The sequence below is a fragment of the Equus quagga genome, chromosome 20 (assembly GCF_021613505.1).
Source record: "Equus quagga isolate Etosha38 chromosome 20, UCLA_HA_Equagga_1.0, whole genome shotgun sequence".
Classification (NCBI taxonomy): Eukaryota; Metazoa; Chordata; class Mammalia; order Perissodactyla; family Equidae; genus Equus; species Equus quagga.
The window spans coordinates 12,708,096-12,725,415 of NC_060286.1; the positions used below are offsets into that span (position 1 = coordinate 12,708,096).

The 17,320-nt window shown below is 35.7% G+C and overlaps 1 protein-coding gene across 3 annotated transcripts in view; it reads left to right on the forward strand.

The window, feature by feature from the left end:
- The window catches only part of PALS1 (protein associated with LIN7 1, MAGUK p55 family member), an 87,538-nt gene that overhangs the window by 69,362 nt on the left and 856 nt on the right, over positions 1 to 17,320 (forward strand). For all 3 annotated transcript variants that reach the window (XM_046647839.1, XM_046647840.1, XM_046647838.1), the window contains exons 9-14: positions 3,019 to 3,202; positions 6,782 to 6,853; positions 7,219 to 7,290; positions 9,618 to 9,785; positions 10,426 to 10,628; positions 12,315 to 12,425. In XM_046647839.1, coding sequence (XP_046503795.1) covers positions 3,019 to 3,202; positions 6,782 to 6,853; positions 7,219 to 7,290; positions 9,618 to 9,785; positions 10,426 to 10,628; positions 12,315 to 12,425 — 810 coding nt within the window. The remainder of the gene's footprint in view (positions 1 to 3,018; positions 3,203 to 6,781; positions 6,854 to 7,218; positions 7,291 to 9,617; positions 9,786 to 10,425; positions 10,629 to 12,314; positions 12,426 to 17,320) is intronic.

Here is a 17,320-nt window from a genome sequence, read left to right on the forward strand (position 1 = left end):
CTATAGGGGTCAGCATCTCCCCTTCATTTAAAAAGGGCTCTGTTTTCCTTTCCCTGGGAAACAATTTAGCCACTAAGAACTGGAGAGTTTCAAAAGATTAGTGGAGATAACTTCTAGAACTGATAAGAATTGATCAGTGGAATATATCTGGATAGAAGTCACATAGTATATGTCAAGGCAATGCTCGAACTTTGAGTCAAATGGTCAATTTCTCTGATGTGAAATAAACTTTACTCTTAATTTTAGGGTACAGTTTAAACAGCACTAGATAAACTTGTCACGTAAGCAAAGCATATCCTCTGAACTCCTCTTCCCAGCCTGCACAAAGAGGGGTCCCATTCCACACCAGCTAAATCTGAAGAGTCAAGGGATGAGACCTCGGCCACAGTAGAGAGAAAAGCATCTCTGGGTGATTGTCTTGGCCTCTGGTAAAGCCCATAGACCTAGATACAGCCTCCTCACTGGCCTATTTAGTTTCCCTCAGGGTAGTAGTTCCCTAGAATTTTAGGGCACATTTTAAACGGCACAGATATAACAGTTATCCAAGGAACATAATTAAAATGTAGAGTCTGAAAGCCTGAGATGTGGCATAAAAATTCAGTTTTCTTTTTTGGGTCATTTTTTGCTGAGGAAGATTTGCCCTGAGCTAACATCCATTGCCAATTCTCTTTTCTTCCTTGAGGAAAATTAGCCCTAAGCTAACATCCGTGCCAGTCCTCCTGTATTTTTCTGTATGTTGGACACCGCTACAGCATGGCTGGTGAGTGGAGCAGGTTGGTGCCCGGGATTCAAACCAGGCTGCCAAGTGGAGTTTGTGGAACTTTAACCACTCGGCCACAGGGCCAGGCCCAAGAATTCAGTATTTTAATAAACATCCCTGGCAGGTGATCTGAGCAAAACACTTTGAAAACAACATACTGGGTATTGCTTTCAGAAAGTGATTTGATAAAATCATCAGTCAGGCTGACAAGTAGTCTGATTTCATAGATCTGTGAAAAGCCTAGTAACAAAGTGATCTCTCCACCACCTTAAATGATACCTATAATTCCATAGTTAGATTTCCAGGATTTTTTGGCTAAAAAGCAACAATTTAAACAGATTTTAGAAGCATTATTGATTGACAGGGGTGGACTCAAGCACAGGTTTTTTTTGATCATCCTATGTATTAGAGATGTGTCCTGCCAAGATTATAAAATTGTAGGTATAATCCTTTTACTCAGTCTCTCAACTGTGTTTTGATTTGCTGCTACCTTGCATAACTTCCTAAAATTCCTTTTTGGTTTTAACTGGAAAGTTTTCAAGATTTTAATCAAAACTCTATTTTCATGTCAAGAACAAGGCTCTTTAGGACACTGTCTAGTTGGAATTCAGCAGAACGCTATTCAAATTGAGTGAAGTATCTTAACCTATTTAATCTAAGAGTGTGTACTGTGTGATTCCATTTACATGAAGTAAAATGCAGGGGAAACTAATATGTGGTTCTGGGAATCAGGGTGACGTTTACCCTTGGAGGGCGTAGAGTGCTTAGTGACTGAAAGGGACGTGAAGCGGGGCTTTCGGGTGCTGCTGATATTCCGGTTCTTTGTCTGGGTGCCGGTTACCCAGGTATGTTTCGTTTGTGAAAATTCATTGGGCTATACACTTAGATTTTGTGTACTCTAAATCTACCCGCCAAAAAGCAGACTAGCATTTTAGGTCTACATTGCATCACTTGCTTTACCTCAGTGTTGCTATTTGTGTATTGAGACTTAGATTTCCCATTTACAGTAGTTGGTAAAATATTTTTCTGAAGTTAAAAAAGTATTCTTTATCTAATGACACCCTCAACAAAATTTCTGAAAGAGGCTGTTGCCTTCTTGAGGATTCTTGGTTATTATGCTTTATAATGGGGGGAATATATATTACTTAGAAAGTGTTTTATCAAATTTCATATTATGGTGAGGGTAAAAGGCTTAAGGAAAGCCAAATAACAATTGGATAGAAAAGGACTCAGAATTATAAAATTCTTGCGGTCAGTCAATTGCTTGGTTCATTGAGTCCAAACCTGAAATCTAACCTACGTGGGACAGAAACACTCATTGCATATAGATGTTGGGTTTCGCTAGATGAAAGTGGGCTTCTTACAGATGTTGGAAATGCCACATGCCACTTGCCCAGGTTGGGTAAAAATTAGAGATGGAGAAGTTAAAGAGAATATTAATTCCTTTATACCTTCTTAGAAGTACGAATACTTTGTTCTATCTTATAGAGGCATATTGGAGGAAATGGCATAGGAAATAGCTTAGCTTTCAATGAGGTTCATGTGAATTCTTACCTACCTTTAATGGTAAAACTGTTAACAGCAAAAACACATTGTTAGCAAAAGTTTTAACTTTTACCACTAGTAATATTTCAAAGCCTACATATAGAACACAATAGGAATTGATTATAAACTTGATTTACATAATCTTAGCAGCTTAGGGTGTGATTTATGAACCTGAACATATTCCTTTAGAAGAAACACTGAGAGAGATTAAGACGTGATCACACTGACAGTGTGGTCAAGAAGGGACGATGACACAGGGAAACTGACACTTACCTGCTTAGATGACAGATGTGGTGAGGTTTAAAGTCTACCTTTCCTGGTAGTAGTGGTTTAGAAATTACATACCTTGTTGCAGAGTCATTATTTTCACAGGTCAGGAATGGAGTGGGGTGTGTCTCAATTACATTCCTCTGCTTCTCTCAAGCCTTTGAGGCCCCTTAGTACCCCAGCTTGTTAGCGGTTAACAGTGTTTTGCATACTCTTGTACGTGTTTGCAGTCAACAGAGAGATTAACTACATTGGAGAAAACAGATGAGCCTATGAAAATACAGTCCCCAAAATACTGTTACTTAACTAAACCTCCCTTCTTTCAACTCATAATTTCTTTACACTAATGAAAATGGTAACATTTTAATTATATTTATGCTAAATATTTGTGTTGCCTTTTCATCATCATTATTTTTTTTTATTTTTATAAACCTTCTATCTTTTAGATCCATGTAAAAGCTCATTTTGACTATGATCCCTCAGATGACCCTTATGTTCCATGTCGAGAGTTAGGTCTGTCCTTTCAAAAAGGGGATATACTGCATGTGATCAGTCAAGAAGATCCAAATTGGTGGCAAGCCTACAGGGAAGGGGATGAAGATAATCAGCCTCTAGCTGGGCTCGTTCCAGGTAAGAGACAATATAGTAGAAAGTACGTAGTTAAAAGAACATTTAAAATGCAAGCCTTTGCAGAGAAAAACTCACTTTTTCATGTCTTTAAAAAATGAGGTAATTACTTTTTCATGTAGTTTGGTTTTTATGTTGTATCTGTAACGTAAGTATCTTGAATATAAATGTGATCAGTTTGTTGGGTTTTTGAATGGAATTATGGTATAACCTCATAACCAGTCTCGTGTTAAGACTACCTTGTTATCAAGGCTACAAAACTTGATTGAACGTCAAAACAAGGCAACAAAACTTATAGTGTAACAGGTGATTGTCATCAATTAGGGCATCAAACTTGATTTCTATGTAGAAATTTGTTAAGATGCATCACTTTACAAGGAGTCAAGAGAGTAATACTACTGAATTTATCACTCCTAAGATATCTTAGGGTAGCATTAGAAAAAAATAGGGTGCCCCCATTTTTTTTTATTGAAGCAAACTGTCTCTAATTTAGACCAAACTAAAATTTTAGCTCACATTGGACATTAAGGTTATTAAGGGAACTTGTTTCTTAGAAAGAGTGAGGATGATACTTAATAAAATGAAATGTACAGACGTAATTTTTCCTACAAATTGTTGCTACAGTTCCCAGGATGGGGGTAAGATGGAGTGAGGGAAATGGAACCAAGAGAAGTATAGTAGGATATTAGAGAAGGCAAAGAAATACTTAGAGTATAACGAAATGGGAAGTGATGATAATTCATCAGTTTATTCATTCAACAAATATTGTTAAATCTGCGTTGTATAAGGCACTTTGCTTAGTACTGAGATAAGCTTCTCTTCAATACTTTAAAGCATATCCATTAAAGCATATCCATTAATACCTTAATTATACATTAATATAAAATAACAGGTATTTTTTCTGTCCATTACTTTATCATACTTCCATGGTATTGTGTCTGTTTTCCTCTGTTATAGTACTTTCTACCTTGTATTCTCAGTTTGTAAACTTCTTGAGGCCAGTGACTGCATCTTACTTATTCTTTTAAATCTAGGCAATATCTGTTAAATTAATAAATAAAAGATGCTTTAGGGGCCAGCCCAGTGGTGCAGTGGTTAAGTTCGCACATTCCGTTTTGGCGGCCCAGGGTTCGCTGGTTCAGATCCCGGGTGCGGACATGGCACTGCTTGGCAAAAGCCATGCTGTGGTAGGCATCCCACCTATAAAGTGGAGGAAGTTGGGCACGGATGTTAGCTCAGGGCCAGTCTTCCTCAACAAGAAGAGGAAGATTGGCAGCAGATGTTAGCTCAGGGATAATCCTCCTCAAAAAGAAAAAAGCTTTAAAACAGTAGTTCTCTCGGAGCTGGTGCTTCTGAATGAGACCTTCTAAGGCTTTTCTGTAACATTTTCTGGCTTTTTCTTTTGCCTCTAACAGTTTTTAGGGATCATCCTTCCTCCTCAAACCTTAAGATCTTAAGCATAATAGATTTGGCTGTAGAATTTGACTTCCATTGACTTGACTGCAAGTAATAGGTTTAGAAGAAAGGAGGGAAAGGAAAGCATGAAGATAATACTAAAAAATATTAACTATTAGATACGTAGTATATAGATATGTAGAACAGAAGTTATCCAAAGACTGTGGAAAAGGTTATAAGGGCTCCCTTCTAACACTGGAACTAAACTAAGGAGATTTTCTGAGTGACAAGAAATTTCAACATAATATTTACATTTGTTCTTTATGTGTATAATAAGGTCACAGAAAGCCACAAATCACGTGCTTTAAAACCCAAAAGCTGGAAATAAATTTTGTCTATACTCAGTCATATTTCAAGGAAGGAGGAATGGGCTTCTCATAATCAGTTTAGAGGATGATGCTACACTCTTGATTCTTCAAAGTAACAGCTACAGGACATTCCTCTGGAATCCTGGAGTGCTGGGCAGCCATCGTGGTTCTACTTAGTGCTTGTGCCAAATAGCAGTTTGATATCTTCTCACCATGCCAGCTTTAGCCCATAAATATTTAAAACTAGTATTTATTGACTGACTGCATTGAGTTTTTGGAATTATATAGATGAATAAAGGAGATTTCAGTGATATTATTTCTAAGTCTTTTTATAGGACAAATAAATGAACCCACCTTAGTTTGAGTTTGAAGATGGTTTTCTGTTAGAAGGATTTTTTTTTTTTTTTTGAGGAAGATTAGCCCTGAGCTAACATCTGCTGCCAATCCTCCTCTTTTTGCTGAGGAAGACTGGCCCTGAGGTAACGTCATTGCCTGTCTTCCTCTACTTTATATATGGGATGCCTGCCACAGCATGGCTTGACAAGTGGGGCGTAGATCTGCACCTGGGATCTGAACCAGCGAATCCCAGGCCGCTGAAGTGGAACGTGCAAACTTACCTGCTGTGCCGCTGGGCTGGCCCCATGTTAGGAGGATTTTTAAGAAGTTATTAGGTCCATCTCCCATTAATTCTGCTTTTCTTTCAAAAATAGTCGACATATGTGCATAGTATAAAAACGTGCCATAGAAGTACATCACTATAATGGTTTTAAACATTTTATTATGTAAATGATTAAAATTATTTTTTGTTTCTTATTTTTTTCTAAATCTATTAAAGTCAGATACTTATTTTTAAATTTTAATGCTCTTAAAATGTTCCCTGTAGTCATAGTCACTCGTTTTACTAGGAATGCAATCTGTACAGCGCCTGGAGATAGCCTGGTTTCCCTTAATTCTTCTTAAGTGTATCAAACTCAATATTAATGTTTTTGCTTGTGCTATTATGAAATGCACTAAGTTTACAGATTATCCCAACATAGTGGAATTTCCTTATTGATTTTTAAGAATCCCTGGCTTGAAACGGAAAGAATTAGATATAAAGATTAAATATGAAAGCAGAACTCTAATCTGTAACTTTTACCCTTAAGAAAAAATACATTTGATTTTAAGATAGACATCTAAAAAGAAAGATGATGGTGAGAAACCTTGAAAGCTTCCTATATTAAAATCTTAATCCTTAAAATATTATGTTTTTCATTTACTTGTGTCATTGTTAGCTTAAAGGTGGAAATAAAAAAATCATTAATACAGATTCATACAAATATATACACACGTACACAGAACAAGAGGGATTGAGAGTAGTAAATGCAAGGGAACATGTTGAGTGATGTCTTGGAATTCAAGTGATGAATCTTCACGTTATTTTGGAAAATCAACTCGTAGAATTAATTTCCTTGATTTGAGACAGTTCTAAATGATCAGAACCATTGTAAGATCCAGCATAGTACTTTCCACATAGTCAATGCTCAGTGAAAGCTTAGTAGAAATTTAACTGTTAAATTGTCTACCAGTGGCTTGTTATTTGTCTTTTCTAATAGTTGGTATATGTTCTGGTAATACATGTCCTAGGTTGGTTGAGAGTGAGGTTGAAACTTAATACCTTAAACATTTGAACTTACAGTCACAGCTGACATAATCTCATGTGGTGACAGAAGGATTTAGAAGGGAATATAAATGAAGAGTTACCTCTAGTGTTTTCCCTTGATTAAAAGAAATGCTTCTATTCTTTTAAGTATTTTACTTTTTCCTTTCTGCTATTTAGGGAAAAGCTTTCAGCAGCAAAGGGAAGCCATGAAGCAAACCATAGAAGAAGATAAGGAGCCAGAAAAATCAGGTTGGACACTTGTATTTGACATTAATGAGAGGCTTCTTGGGTTTCCACCTGGAACCATGTTTAAATTAACTTATCAGTTAGAACTGTCAAGAAACGTGTATTCATGGCAAGAGTGATGTGAGAGGCAAAACTGATTTTCTTAGGACTGTAAAGAAAGGACAGGATTTAAGTATTAAAGATTGTCTATAATGTGAGATTAATGAAAATTGTAAATACTTCCCTGAAAAATAGTTCTTCTATGAACAGTGTAATAAATGTTGATAAATTTAAATTAAAAACTGTTTGAGTTCTTTAGTTTGAAATACATAGCTTTGTTCAAGGAAACAAATACCACATTTATAGTTATGTTTATGATTGTTCAACAGGAAAACTATGGTGTGCAAAGAAGAATAAAAAGAAGAGGAAAAAGGTTTTATATAATGCCAATAAAAATGATGGTAAGTTCCGCTGTCAGATATAGCTGGATTATATCTGAAAAAGGTCCATATCTAACATTTAAAGGAAATTAAGCTGATATTTTCAGGGGGTTTTATTTCTAGTCCTGTTTTGCCTCTTAATGTAACATATTTTCTTAAGAAAGTAATTTGGCAGGAATTACTTTCTTTTGGAATCCTATGAGTATGCAGTGTTTTGAATTCTGAGAAAAACAGGTATAAAAATTGAAGTACGATTTAGTATATATAGTGTTATGTTGGTAATTTCCTCTAATTCTTTCCTTCTTGGACTCTTTATTTGCAAAATTAATACTTGAGTCTAACAAATTCTAACAATATAGCTGTATTTTAAGTATAAAATGAATATTTTTGTCTATAATAACTCATGTCACTGCGGCAACTCATTCCATAGAGCCTGCTACCTGCTGGATGAGTCAGGCACAGAGGAGAGTTTTTAATTTTAATTTATTGCTCAGATTAAAATTTTCTTAAGTTGTACCTTCTCTTAAAATCAAAACCTCAATAACACTGGACTCATATTCCCAAGTGACAACAGTCTGCTGGACCTGAGTGATGGCTCTTGTCTTTATACGGGGCATCTCCTGTCTCAGTTCAGCAGTCTCCACCACATCCAGTTGTTCGCAGATCCACCCTGATTTACTGCTTTCATTACCTTCTTGGTTGGCCCTTATGGGCATTAAAATTTGCTACCCCTGCTTTGGTTCGTGTTAGAAACAAGCCAAATAATAAAGCAAAGGCACTCCGTAACTTCTTATAAGTTATAACATTTATAAGGCTTATTCTCTTAATATCTTGAATTTTTTTTAGGCAGCATAAACTAAACTAATGAAAATAAAATGTTACAGATTATTTTAAAATTCCATATAAAATAAATCTGAGATTTGATCTACTTTGATAAATTTTTCCAAAATAAACATCCTTAATGCTAATTGATAGATTGTGTAACTAAGAAGATTATTGAATTTTTAATCCTTTCCTTTATGCTTGGATAAGTGATTAATACCTGTGTTTCATCCTTTGATACACACTAAAATTAACTGGTTCAGCTTGAATAGTTATTATGCTATAGAAAACTTGCACATCTGAAGTCTACAGATAGATAAATGAAGTCTGTAAATCAAAATGCTGCCACATACATGTTAGAAGAAGGAACTCAGATTTTTCAAAGGGAAAAGCATTTTGGGAAGGGAAGGAGTTACATTTCTGTTCATAATGATATCATAATTAATATTTTTATTAATAACTATCATTTTTAGTAACTGTTCTATTTCAGGGGCAGTAACTGTATGCTTTAGATACTTTCAATCATTTTGTTCTCACAATAAATCCCTTGAGATTACAGATAAATAAATTCAAGTTCAGATATTAAATGACCCACTTAAATTCTTAGACCTAATATATGATTGAGCTGGAATTTAAACAAATGTAGTTTGAGTTCCTACTCTGTGCTTTGTGCTAAGCACTGGCAAGACTAAGATGGTCCCTGTCCCCGTGGGACTTAGAGCTGAGAGAGTCTGATGCTCTTCCCAGTCAGGGAAAGTGGTGTAAGTGGGAAGATGGCAGGCTGCTCATTGTCCGCCTTTCTTCTTGCCACTTGACAGCTCTGCTTTCCTCTGGATTGTGGGCTTTAGGAGTGTTACCCCTCCCATCATAGTTTATACTTCTTCTTGAATCAAGACCTCAGGCTAGTATTAGTATTCCAGAATAATGTAAACATAAATGCAGAAAGTGTGGGTAGCACACAGATGACGTTTTCAAGTTACATAGTCACAAAAGTATTCCAGCTGTCCTGATAACACTAGTTGTAGCCACTAATTGTAAATGTTTGTCTATGCCAGGTATTGTGCTCAGCATGTACGTTATGTCTGATCCTTAAACCAACTCTCTAAGTAAAGTATTAGTATCCCCATTTTACAGAAATGACAGACACTATTCTCATTAGTTTATCCCCTGGTGCCCCACCTTCTGTCAAACTGTTGGCTGCGAACTAGCTATTTTACATAAGAATCAGTATAGTTATATTGTATTAAACATTCAAAAGCAGTGTGAAACAAGAGAAGCAATAAACATTTCTAGAAGGATTAATAGATTGTGTGATTTATTTTCATAGTATCCTGGCAAAGATATAAGGACATGGGAAAATACTCATGATGTAATACTACCCAGTTATTACTATTTTGACCCAAAAAGTTAAGCATTTCTAATGATAAATTGTGCTTCTTTCTGCTTTTTGGGGAAGATCTACATGTCTATCTTTTATCACATGGGAATAATTCTGTCTGAAGGGCTTAACTTTTTCTTTTTCAAAGATTATGACAATGAAGAGATCTTAACTTATGAGGAAATGTCACTTTACCATCAGCCAGCAAATAGGAAAAGACCTATCATTTTGATTGGTCCACAGAACTGTGGCCAGAATGAATTGCGTCAGAGGCTCATGAACAAAGAAAAAGACCGCTTTGCATCTGCAGTTCCTCGTAAGTTTGGATGCGTTCCCATTTTCCCGTGCTTTTCAGTTTACCACCTGAGAACCGAACTGTGTAGGAAAATTTTTCATCCATTTCATCAAAACAGTATTGTCCAGGAAAGAGGAATTTTGTTTTAACCAAATCTTTTGAGAATTTGTTACTAAAGATGGTCATTCTTGAGAAATTTCAATTTTTCCTAGAGGTATGCTACTAATTATTTTCTAAATGAATTTCACTTGGGCTTCTTATAATTCTCTTTTCAATATGGAATCAGCTCCTGGTTTTTTAAGACCTAATCTCTGCACACAGAAGTTCCATTTAAAGATTTTATAGTACCTAATCTAATGGAAATAAACTTTAGGAAAAGATGAGTGGTATGGCAAGATCAAGTATGTTAAAGTGTAAGCATAAAATGTATTAAGATAATTAAATGTAAATATTATTAACATATTAAAAACACATTTTTGCTCACTTTTCTCAATCTAGAAGTAAAATCAATGTTAAATTAAACACACGGACTCTTAACATTTCCTCAATTCATTATTTCATAATCTATCTTACAAAATAAAACTTTTTTTTGCCTACAGAATTATCCCCCATCCTTACTCTGATCCACACGCATTATTTTTACCTGGTTTTGTTTGCCTAGATACAACTCGGAGCAGGCGAGACCATGAAGTAGCAGGTAGAGATTACCACTTTGTTTCACGGCAAGCATTTGAGGCAGACATAGCAGCTGGAAAGTTCATTGAGCATGGTGAATTTGAGAAAAATCTGTATGGAACCAGCATAGATTCTGTACGGCAAGTGATCAACTCTGGCAAAATATGTCTTTTAAGTGTTCGTACACAGGTAAATTTATTTTGGTTTAGGGTGTTGAACTTGAGGGCATTTTTTACAGTCATTTAGTGGAAACTGTATTTTGGTCCAAGAACCACAGGACCTAATTAAGTTCTCATGAGGTATTTCCCCACTGATTCCCTGTGTGAAATCAGACAGATTGCTATAAATCTCTTTCAGTTCCCTCAGAGAGAAAAATAAATACATACCTACATATATTCACATGTATATATTTTCTGAAACTTAAAATACAGTAACTCTAGTACTGGTAGTACACTAAGTCTTTTAGAGGTTATAAAAGAATTTCCCTTTTCTGATTCTGCTCTGAGAAAAATTAGAATATTTAGAGGTCATTTTTATGGTTTTAAATGCCATAGTTCAAGTATTAGCAAGTATCATGATGAATGCTTGATTGTATCTAAATATGATGAAACCGCCATTCATTTCTATTATTTGGCAGACTAAGCAAAAACTTTAAAAATTGCTAACAATTGCTTCTTAGATTTCCATTAAAAAATAATAATTTTAGAAATTTGGGATGTTTACAATTGTGTTTGTTGTGGAAATTTTTTTCTTTTTCTAGACTTCATAGCTTCAGCATAAGACTTTCGTTAATGTGGGGGAATCTCCTGCGTATGTCAACTCAGGAAACATAGGCAGTGGTCATTAAAAGGATGTATGTGCAAGAGAATTGCCTCCAAAATGGCTATTCTGAAATAGTAATTAGGTTTTCTTTGTCTTTTAGTGGACAAAAGAGCTTAGTCTCTACTATTTCAATTCTAAACATTTGATTCAAGAGAAGTATAAATGTCTTTGCTAAATTCCTTCAGAATTCTTTATTTTATTTAGGCTAACAGTTTTACCAAAGAACCAAGAGGAGTCAAACATATTGTTTAAATTAGTAATGTTTTTAGATAGAAAAGGGCATGTCCCTGTAATTCCCATTTTAGTAGAATGCTTCAATTTAGGGGGACACAGTCATGCAATATAAAAGGCAAGGTAGAAAGCACAACCTCCTAATGCAAACCGAGTGTGCTTTTTCATGGATGTGCTTTTCCGGAATTGTGTATGTGTGTGTGAGGTTTTACTGGTTCTGCTTGCATTTAGACCCTGGCACATGGGAAGGTGACTGCCCATTTCTGATTCCTCCAAAATGGATTTTTAGTATGATTATTATAACTTGTATGTGATCTTATTAGCAGGATATTTTAGCATCGCAGAGTTTTAATCCTTCAATGTCATTTATTATTATTTTATTACATAAACAGAGCAAGCCAATATTGTGTGTGCATGTGTGTGTGTTATTTTATAGGTAAGCAATATATTCTTATAGTGAATGGTAGGATCTCAAAATATTGTGAATTGTTTCTTACAAAGATGTTTGGAAGCACTTTTAGGTAATGTTTAAGAAATGGCTTTACTGGAGCCAGCCCTGTGGCATAGAGGTTAGATTCAGCGCACTCCACTTCAGCAGCTCAGGTTTCCAGGTTCAGGTCCCGTGCGTGGACCTACACCACTCATCAGCCATGCTGTGGTGGCGACCCACATATAAAGTGGAGGAAGATGGGCACAGATGTTAGCTCAGGGCTAATCTTCCTGGACAACAACAAATTACTTTATTATATTCCAAGTATATTATTGGGAAGTAGTTAAATGATGAAAATTATTTTAAAGATCCAAAATATCTTTTCTTTACAGTCATTGAAGACTCTCCGGAATTCAGACTTGAAACCATATATTATCTTCATTGCACCCCCTTCACAAGAAAGACTTCGGGCATTATTGGCCAAAGAGGGCAAGAATCCAAAGGTAAAGTTATTATACTGTTGTACTATTCCATTGAAAATAAACGTGAAACAGTCATGGCCTAATATGTCGTGGTGCTTAAAAGCTACATCAGCTTGAACTTTCAAACTGATTATTCTTTCTGTCATACCACTTTCCCCAAATTTGCATGGTTGCCTCTGTTTGGACTATGTCAGCTCTCCCACTCCTCTTCTTGTTCCCCACACATTCCCTATTGTTACCCCAAATATATGGTAACCTTTGGCATTCCTTAGAACCTCCTTAATCATCTTCACATTTCCAACAGGGATTATGTGACACTCCCCCCCCCCCAAAAAAAGTTCTCAGCCGATTTTTAGGGATTACATAATCACTTTTTTCTCCAGATATCCCGCATATGGAGGAGCCAAAGTGGAGTGCTCTTGCTTTTCTTTTATCTCATTGAAATTTTATGTTCTGTTTATCTTCTCCCTTTGTTCTTGTCACATGATCTGAAATGGAAAAAAATTTTAAATTATTTTAGATGCTGGACATGGTTGAGGCAGTCCATATTATATTAAATATTATTAATAATTAAATGATAATATGCTAATATGTTAATCAGAAAGCATTGACTTTGTGTGAAATGAGAACTGTCAAGTGACCTATATCAAAGTAATAAATACATCCTTGTTTTTTGCTGATTTCTTAAATATTTCTATTTTGCAGAGGAATCACTCATCTCCTCATTCATTTGCTATCCCTTTAAATCTCCTTAAAAGCCATAAAAACACATAACAACACTCTTCCTTAGAAGCGCTTAAAAGTCATTTAAAGCATAATAACACGTCTTCCCTTCAATTCTTGACAGTTCTCCACAGCCACCAACCCTCCTTCTTCCTCCCCAAGGGAGCTTTTTTCACTCTTGGTTTACTTACATTTCTTATTCAATCTGTATGTGAAGGTAGTATTTTTCAATGTCTTAGGCTTATAGACTCCAGGGATTTTCCAATCCTACACATTGAGCATAATTGTGGTTGCTTTGTTTAGGCTAAGTAGGCTAGCTGGTTAAAGTAGTGTTTCTTTTTTGCCACACAATTGTAAGTTCATAAATAAGTGGGGTCAGAGTATCTGCTGTCCTTAGCACTTGGGGTGATAGAAAAGAAACATGAGATGTGGTTGCTGGCTGTTCTTGAGGAGGATCACACTATAATAAGGAAAGCAAGAGTAACACTGTGCAACTTAGTGCCCAGTGACTACTTTGGTAGACCAGAAATACCATGGTTGTTAAGGAAAGGGATGCACATTAAGGACCAGAGTGGACTCCATTCAGCTTGTTCAGCCTAATTTTCCATTTTCTAACATACGCACTTACTTTTTGTTAGGTTATTCTTCTCCAGCAAGGATTTCAGTGTCATGCCAGGGTTCCAGATGCCATTCCAAAACAGGTTAAGCAACTGTCTTTTGGCTGGTGGTCTCTGGCAGTTCCTTCATGGAATTTTTTACCTACTTTATTTTCGATTAGCTCTCCCAAGTTGAGTGAGGTCTAGAAAGATACTGATTATACATATTTTAAAAGTAGGAACTTAATCAGCACCAAAATGTTTTAACAGTATACAGTGTGCTTGATTTTCTAATTAGAATTTTCTGATTTTTAAAAATTAACTTTACTGAGGTTACTTTACATACAATAAAATGCATGCATTTTAATTGTGTAATTCAGTGAGTTTTGGTAAAATGTATACCTGTGTAACTACCATGCCAGTCAAGATTTAGAACGTTTTCATCACTCTGATTTTCTCATGCCCTTTTGAAATTAATACCCCTCCACTCTTCCCCGGGCAGCCACTAATCTGCTTTCTGTTACTATAGATTTGTTTTGTTGTATAGAAGTTCATACAAATGGAACCATACAGTATGTTGTAAGTTTGCACCTGGCTTTTAATCAGCATAATGTTTTTGAGATTCATTTATGTTGCCTCTAACTTTCTTATTGCTGAGTTGTGTACCATGATCTAAATATACCACATTGCATCCGTTCACCAGTTAAAAACCTGGGTTGTTTCCAATTTTGAGCTAGTGTGACTAAAGCTACTCTAAACATTCGTAGTCTTTTGGTGGATATATATTTTCATTTCTCTTGAATTGCTGGATCAAATGGAAAGTGTATGTTTTAACTGCATAAAAACTGCCAAACTGTTTTAAAGGCAGTTTGCCATTTTATGCTCCCACTCTGATTCCATTGTTTTCACATTCTTATCAACTTTTGCTACTGTTGGTTTGTAACAATTTTTTAGCTATTCTAATAGGTGTAAAGTGTTATCATTATGGTTTTCATTTGCATTTTCCTTATGACTAACGATAGTAAGCATCTTTTCATGTAATCATTTAGGCATATTCTTTTGTGAAATGTCTGCTTATTTTTTTAAATTAGGTTTTCTTATTGAGTTGTAAAGAGTATATTTCTGGATATAGGTATTTTCTCAAAGCATTTGTACCTTTTTTGGATATTTTTTGAAGATCAGAAATGTTTAATTTTAATGAAGTACACTCTTCAATTTTTCTTATGGTTAATGATTTTTGTGTACTGTTTAAAAAATTTGCCTACTCCAAGCTTATAAAGATTTTATCCTGTGTTTTCTTCTAAAAGCTTTCTTGTATTAGCTTTTACTTTTTGGTCTGTGAACTATCTCAAATTAGTCTTTGTTTTAGTGTGAGGTGAGGGTAGAGGTTGTTTGTTTTTAATCACAGGTAGATATCCAGTGACTCTAGCATCATGTCTTGAAAAAGACCATCCTTTCTACCAGTGAATTACATTGGCACCTTTGTCAAAAATGACCTGACCAAATATGTAACAGAGGTGGGTGGGGATTGTTTCTGGACTCTATTGTGTATTTATGCTAATATCACTCTGACTTGATTACTGTAGCTTTATTGTAAGTCTCGAAAAACAGTCATAAAAAGGAATGAAGTACTGATACATGGTACAACATGGATGAACCTTGAAAACATAAGTAAAAGAAGTCACAAAAGACTTGGAAGATTCCATTGACCAATGTCAGAATAGGCAAATCTAGAGACCTAAAGTAGATCAGTGGTTGCCTTGGGCTGGGGGTTGGGAGAAAATCAGGAATATCTGCTAACCGGGTATGGGTTTTTTTGTCGGGGGGCAGTGATGAAAATGTTCTAAAATTGATTGTAGTGTTGATTGTACAACTGTGTGACTATACTAAAAACTATTGAAGTGCGCATTTTAAGTGGGTGAATTGTATGAATTCACCATTGTATTGGTTCCAATTCACCATTAAATGAGTGAATTTTAAGTGAATTTTATCTCAGGAAAGCTGTTAGTGGCGGAAAAAAAAATCCCAGCAGACTTTTCTCTAGAAATTGCAAAGCAGATTTTTAAATCTTCCTGCCTACATACAGAACATAAACAATCAGTTATCTGATTATACTCTGAATCTCTGACTCTGTCCTGTTAGAATGGGGGCTTGAGAGTGGTAAACTGAAACTATGAACTGATACAGACAGTTGTGCCTATAGACTATTTTTTTCAGTCCAAAAATTTTTGAGCAAAAACATTTTGTTTCATCTTAGCCGTGAATTGTAATTTGAAAAATAAGAGGAAATTAAAACATAGAGTACGAAATAAATGATATAAGCCATTTTGACAAAAGATGAAATAAATAATGTCTTACATTTCATAAACTAGGTGGATTGGATGTTCATGTGAATCTGTATAAGATGTGGGGCTTAACATTTACATTTCAACTCTAGCACCACGAAGTTTAGATTCTATGTTGTTCTTTTTTTTTTTTTTTAAAGATTTTATTTTTTTCCTTTTTCTCCCCAAAGCCCCCTGGTACATAGTTGCATATTCTTTTGTCATGGGTCCTTCTAGTTGTGACATGTGGGACGCTGCCTCAGCCTGGTTTGATGAGCAGTGCCATGTCCGCACCCAGGATTCGAACCAACGAAACACTGGGCCACCTGCAGGCGGAGCACGCGAACTTAACCACTCGGCCACGGGGCCAGCCCCTCTATGTTGAGTTCTTGAATGTTCTTTCAATAATCTTGAGCTTTGAGTAGACAGAAGTTTTAGCAAGAATGTCACAGTGTGTTCAGTTACAATGGTGTAGTGAAGTCCCTGCTGGAGCACAAAGGATTCTGTGTACCATAGCCAGATGTACAACATTCCCGAATGAAAATCAGAGAGCCACACAGGAAACTGCCTCAGGATGAGCCACAGCTGTCATACTTTTAATATGTTTTACTACCATCACAGAAGTTCAACCAGTTGACTGATAGAAATTGTTTTGTATTGTGGATCCAATATAGTATTGATGTGTGACCTTTATATCTGAGACATTTGCATTTGAGTTCTCTTTATTGACAGGAGTGATTTGGGGGTAGTTTCACTTTCTTGAACACGTGTGCCTGATAATCAGAGGGTTCTGGATAAGTTTTGCGCATAGCCTTGCGACCTGCTTGTCTATGTGAAACTGCTGTTTGCTTTACTCAGTATTTTAAAGTAGCCTGTTCTGTATCGGTTCCCAAACTCTTCTTATGATACTTTTTTGCATCTTAAAGACCTTCTTTGTGTATTTAAAACAGAGAAGAAATTTAAAATATTAGGCTATTTCCCAAAAAACAGATTATTAAGTCTTGGGTTGACCACCAATGTTTTCATAGAAAAAGATACCCATTCTGTTAATCCTTTTCTTTTCCAATAAGATTTAGTCTGTCTAATTCTGGAACAGATATAAAGGGCAGGGGTTCTCTGTAAGAGCCGAGAGGAGATGGCACTTTGGGTCCTGCTGCCCTTGCTCCAACCAGAAGGGTTCACTCTGTGTTACACATGTTATTTTTAGGGAGAGGATATGATGCCTTAAAATGTTTGAAAACGCGTGTCTGTATGGAATTCAAAGTTCCTTTCT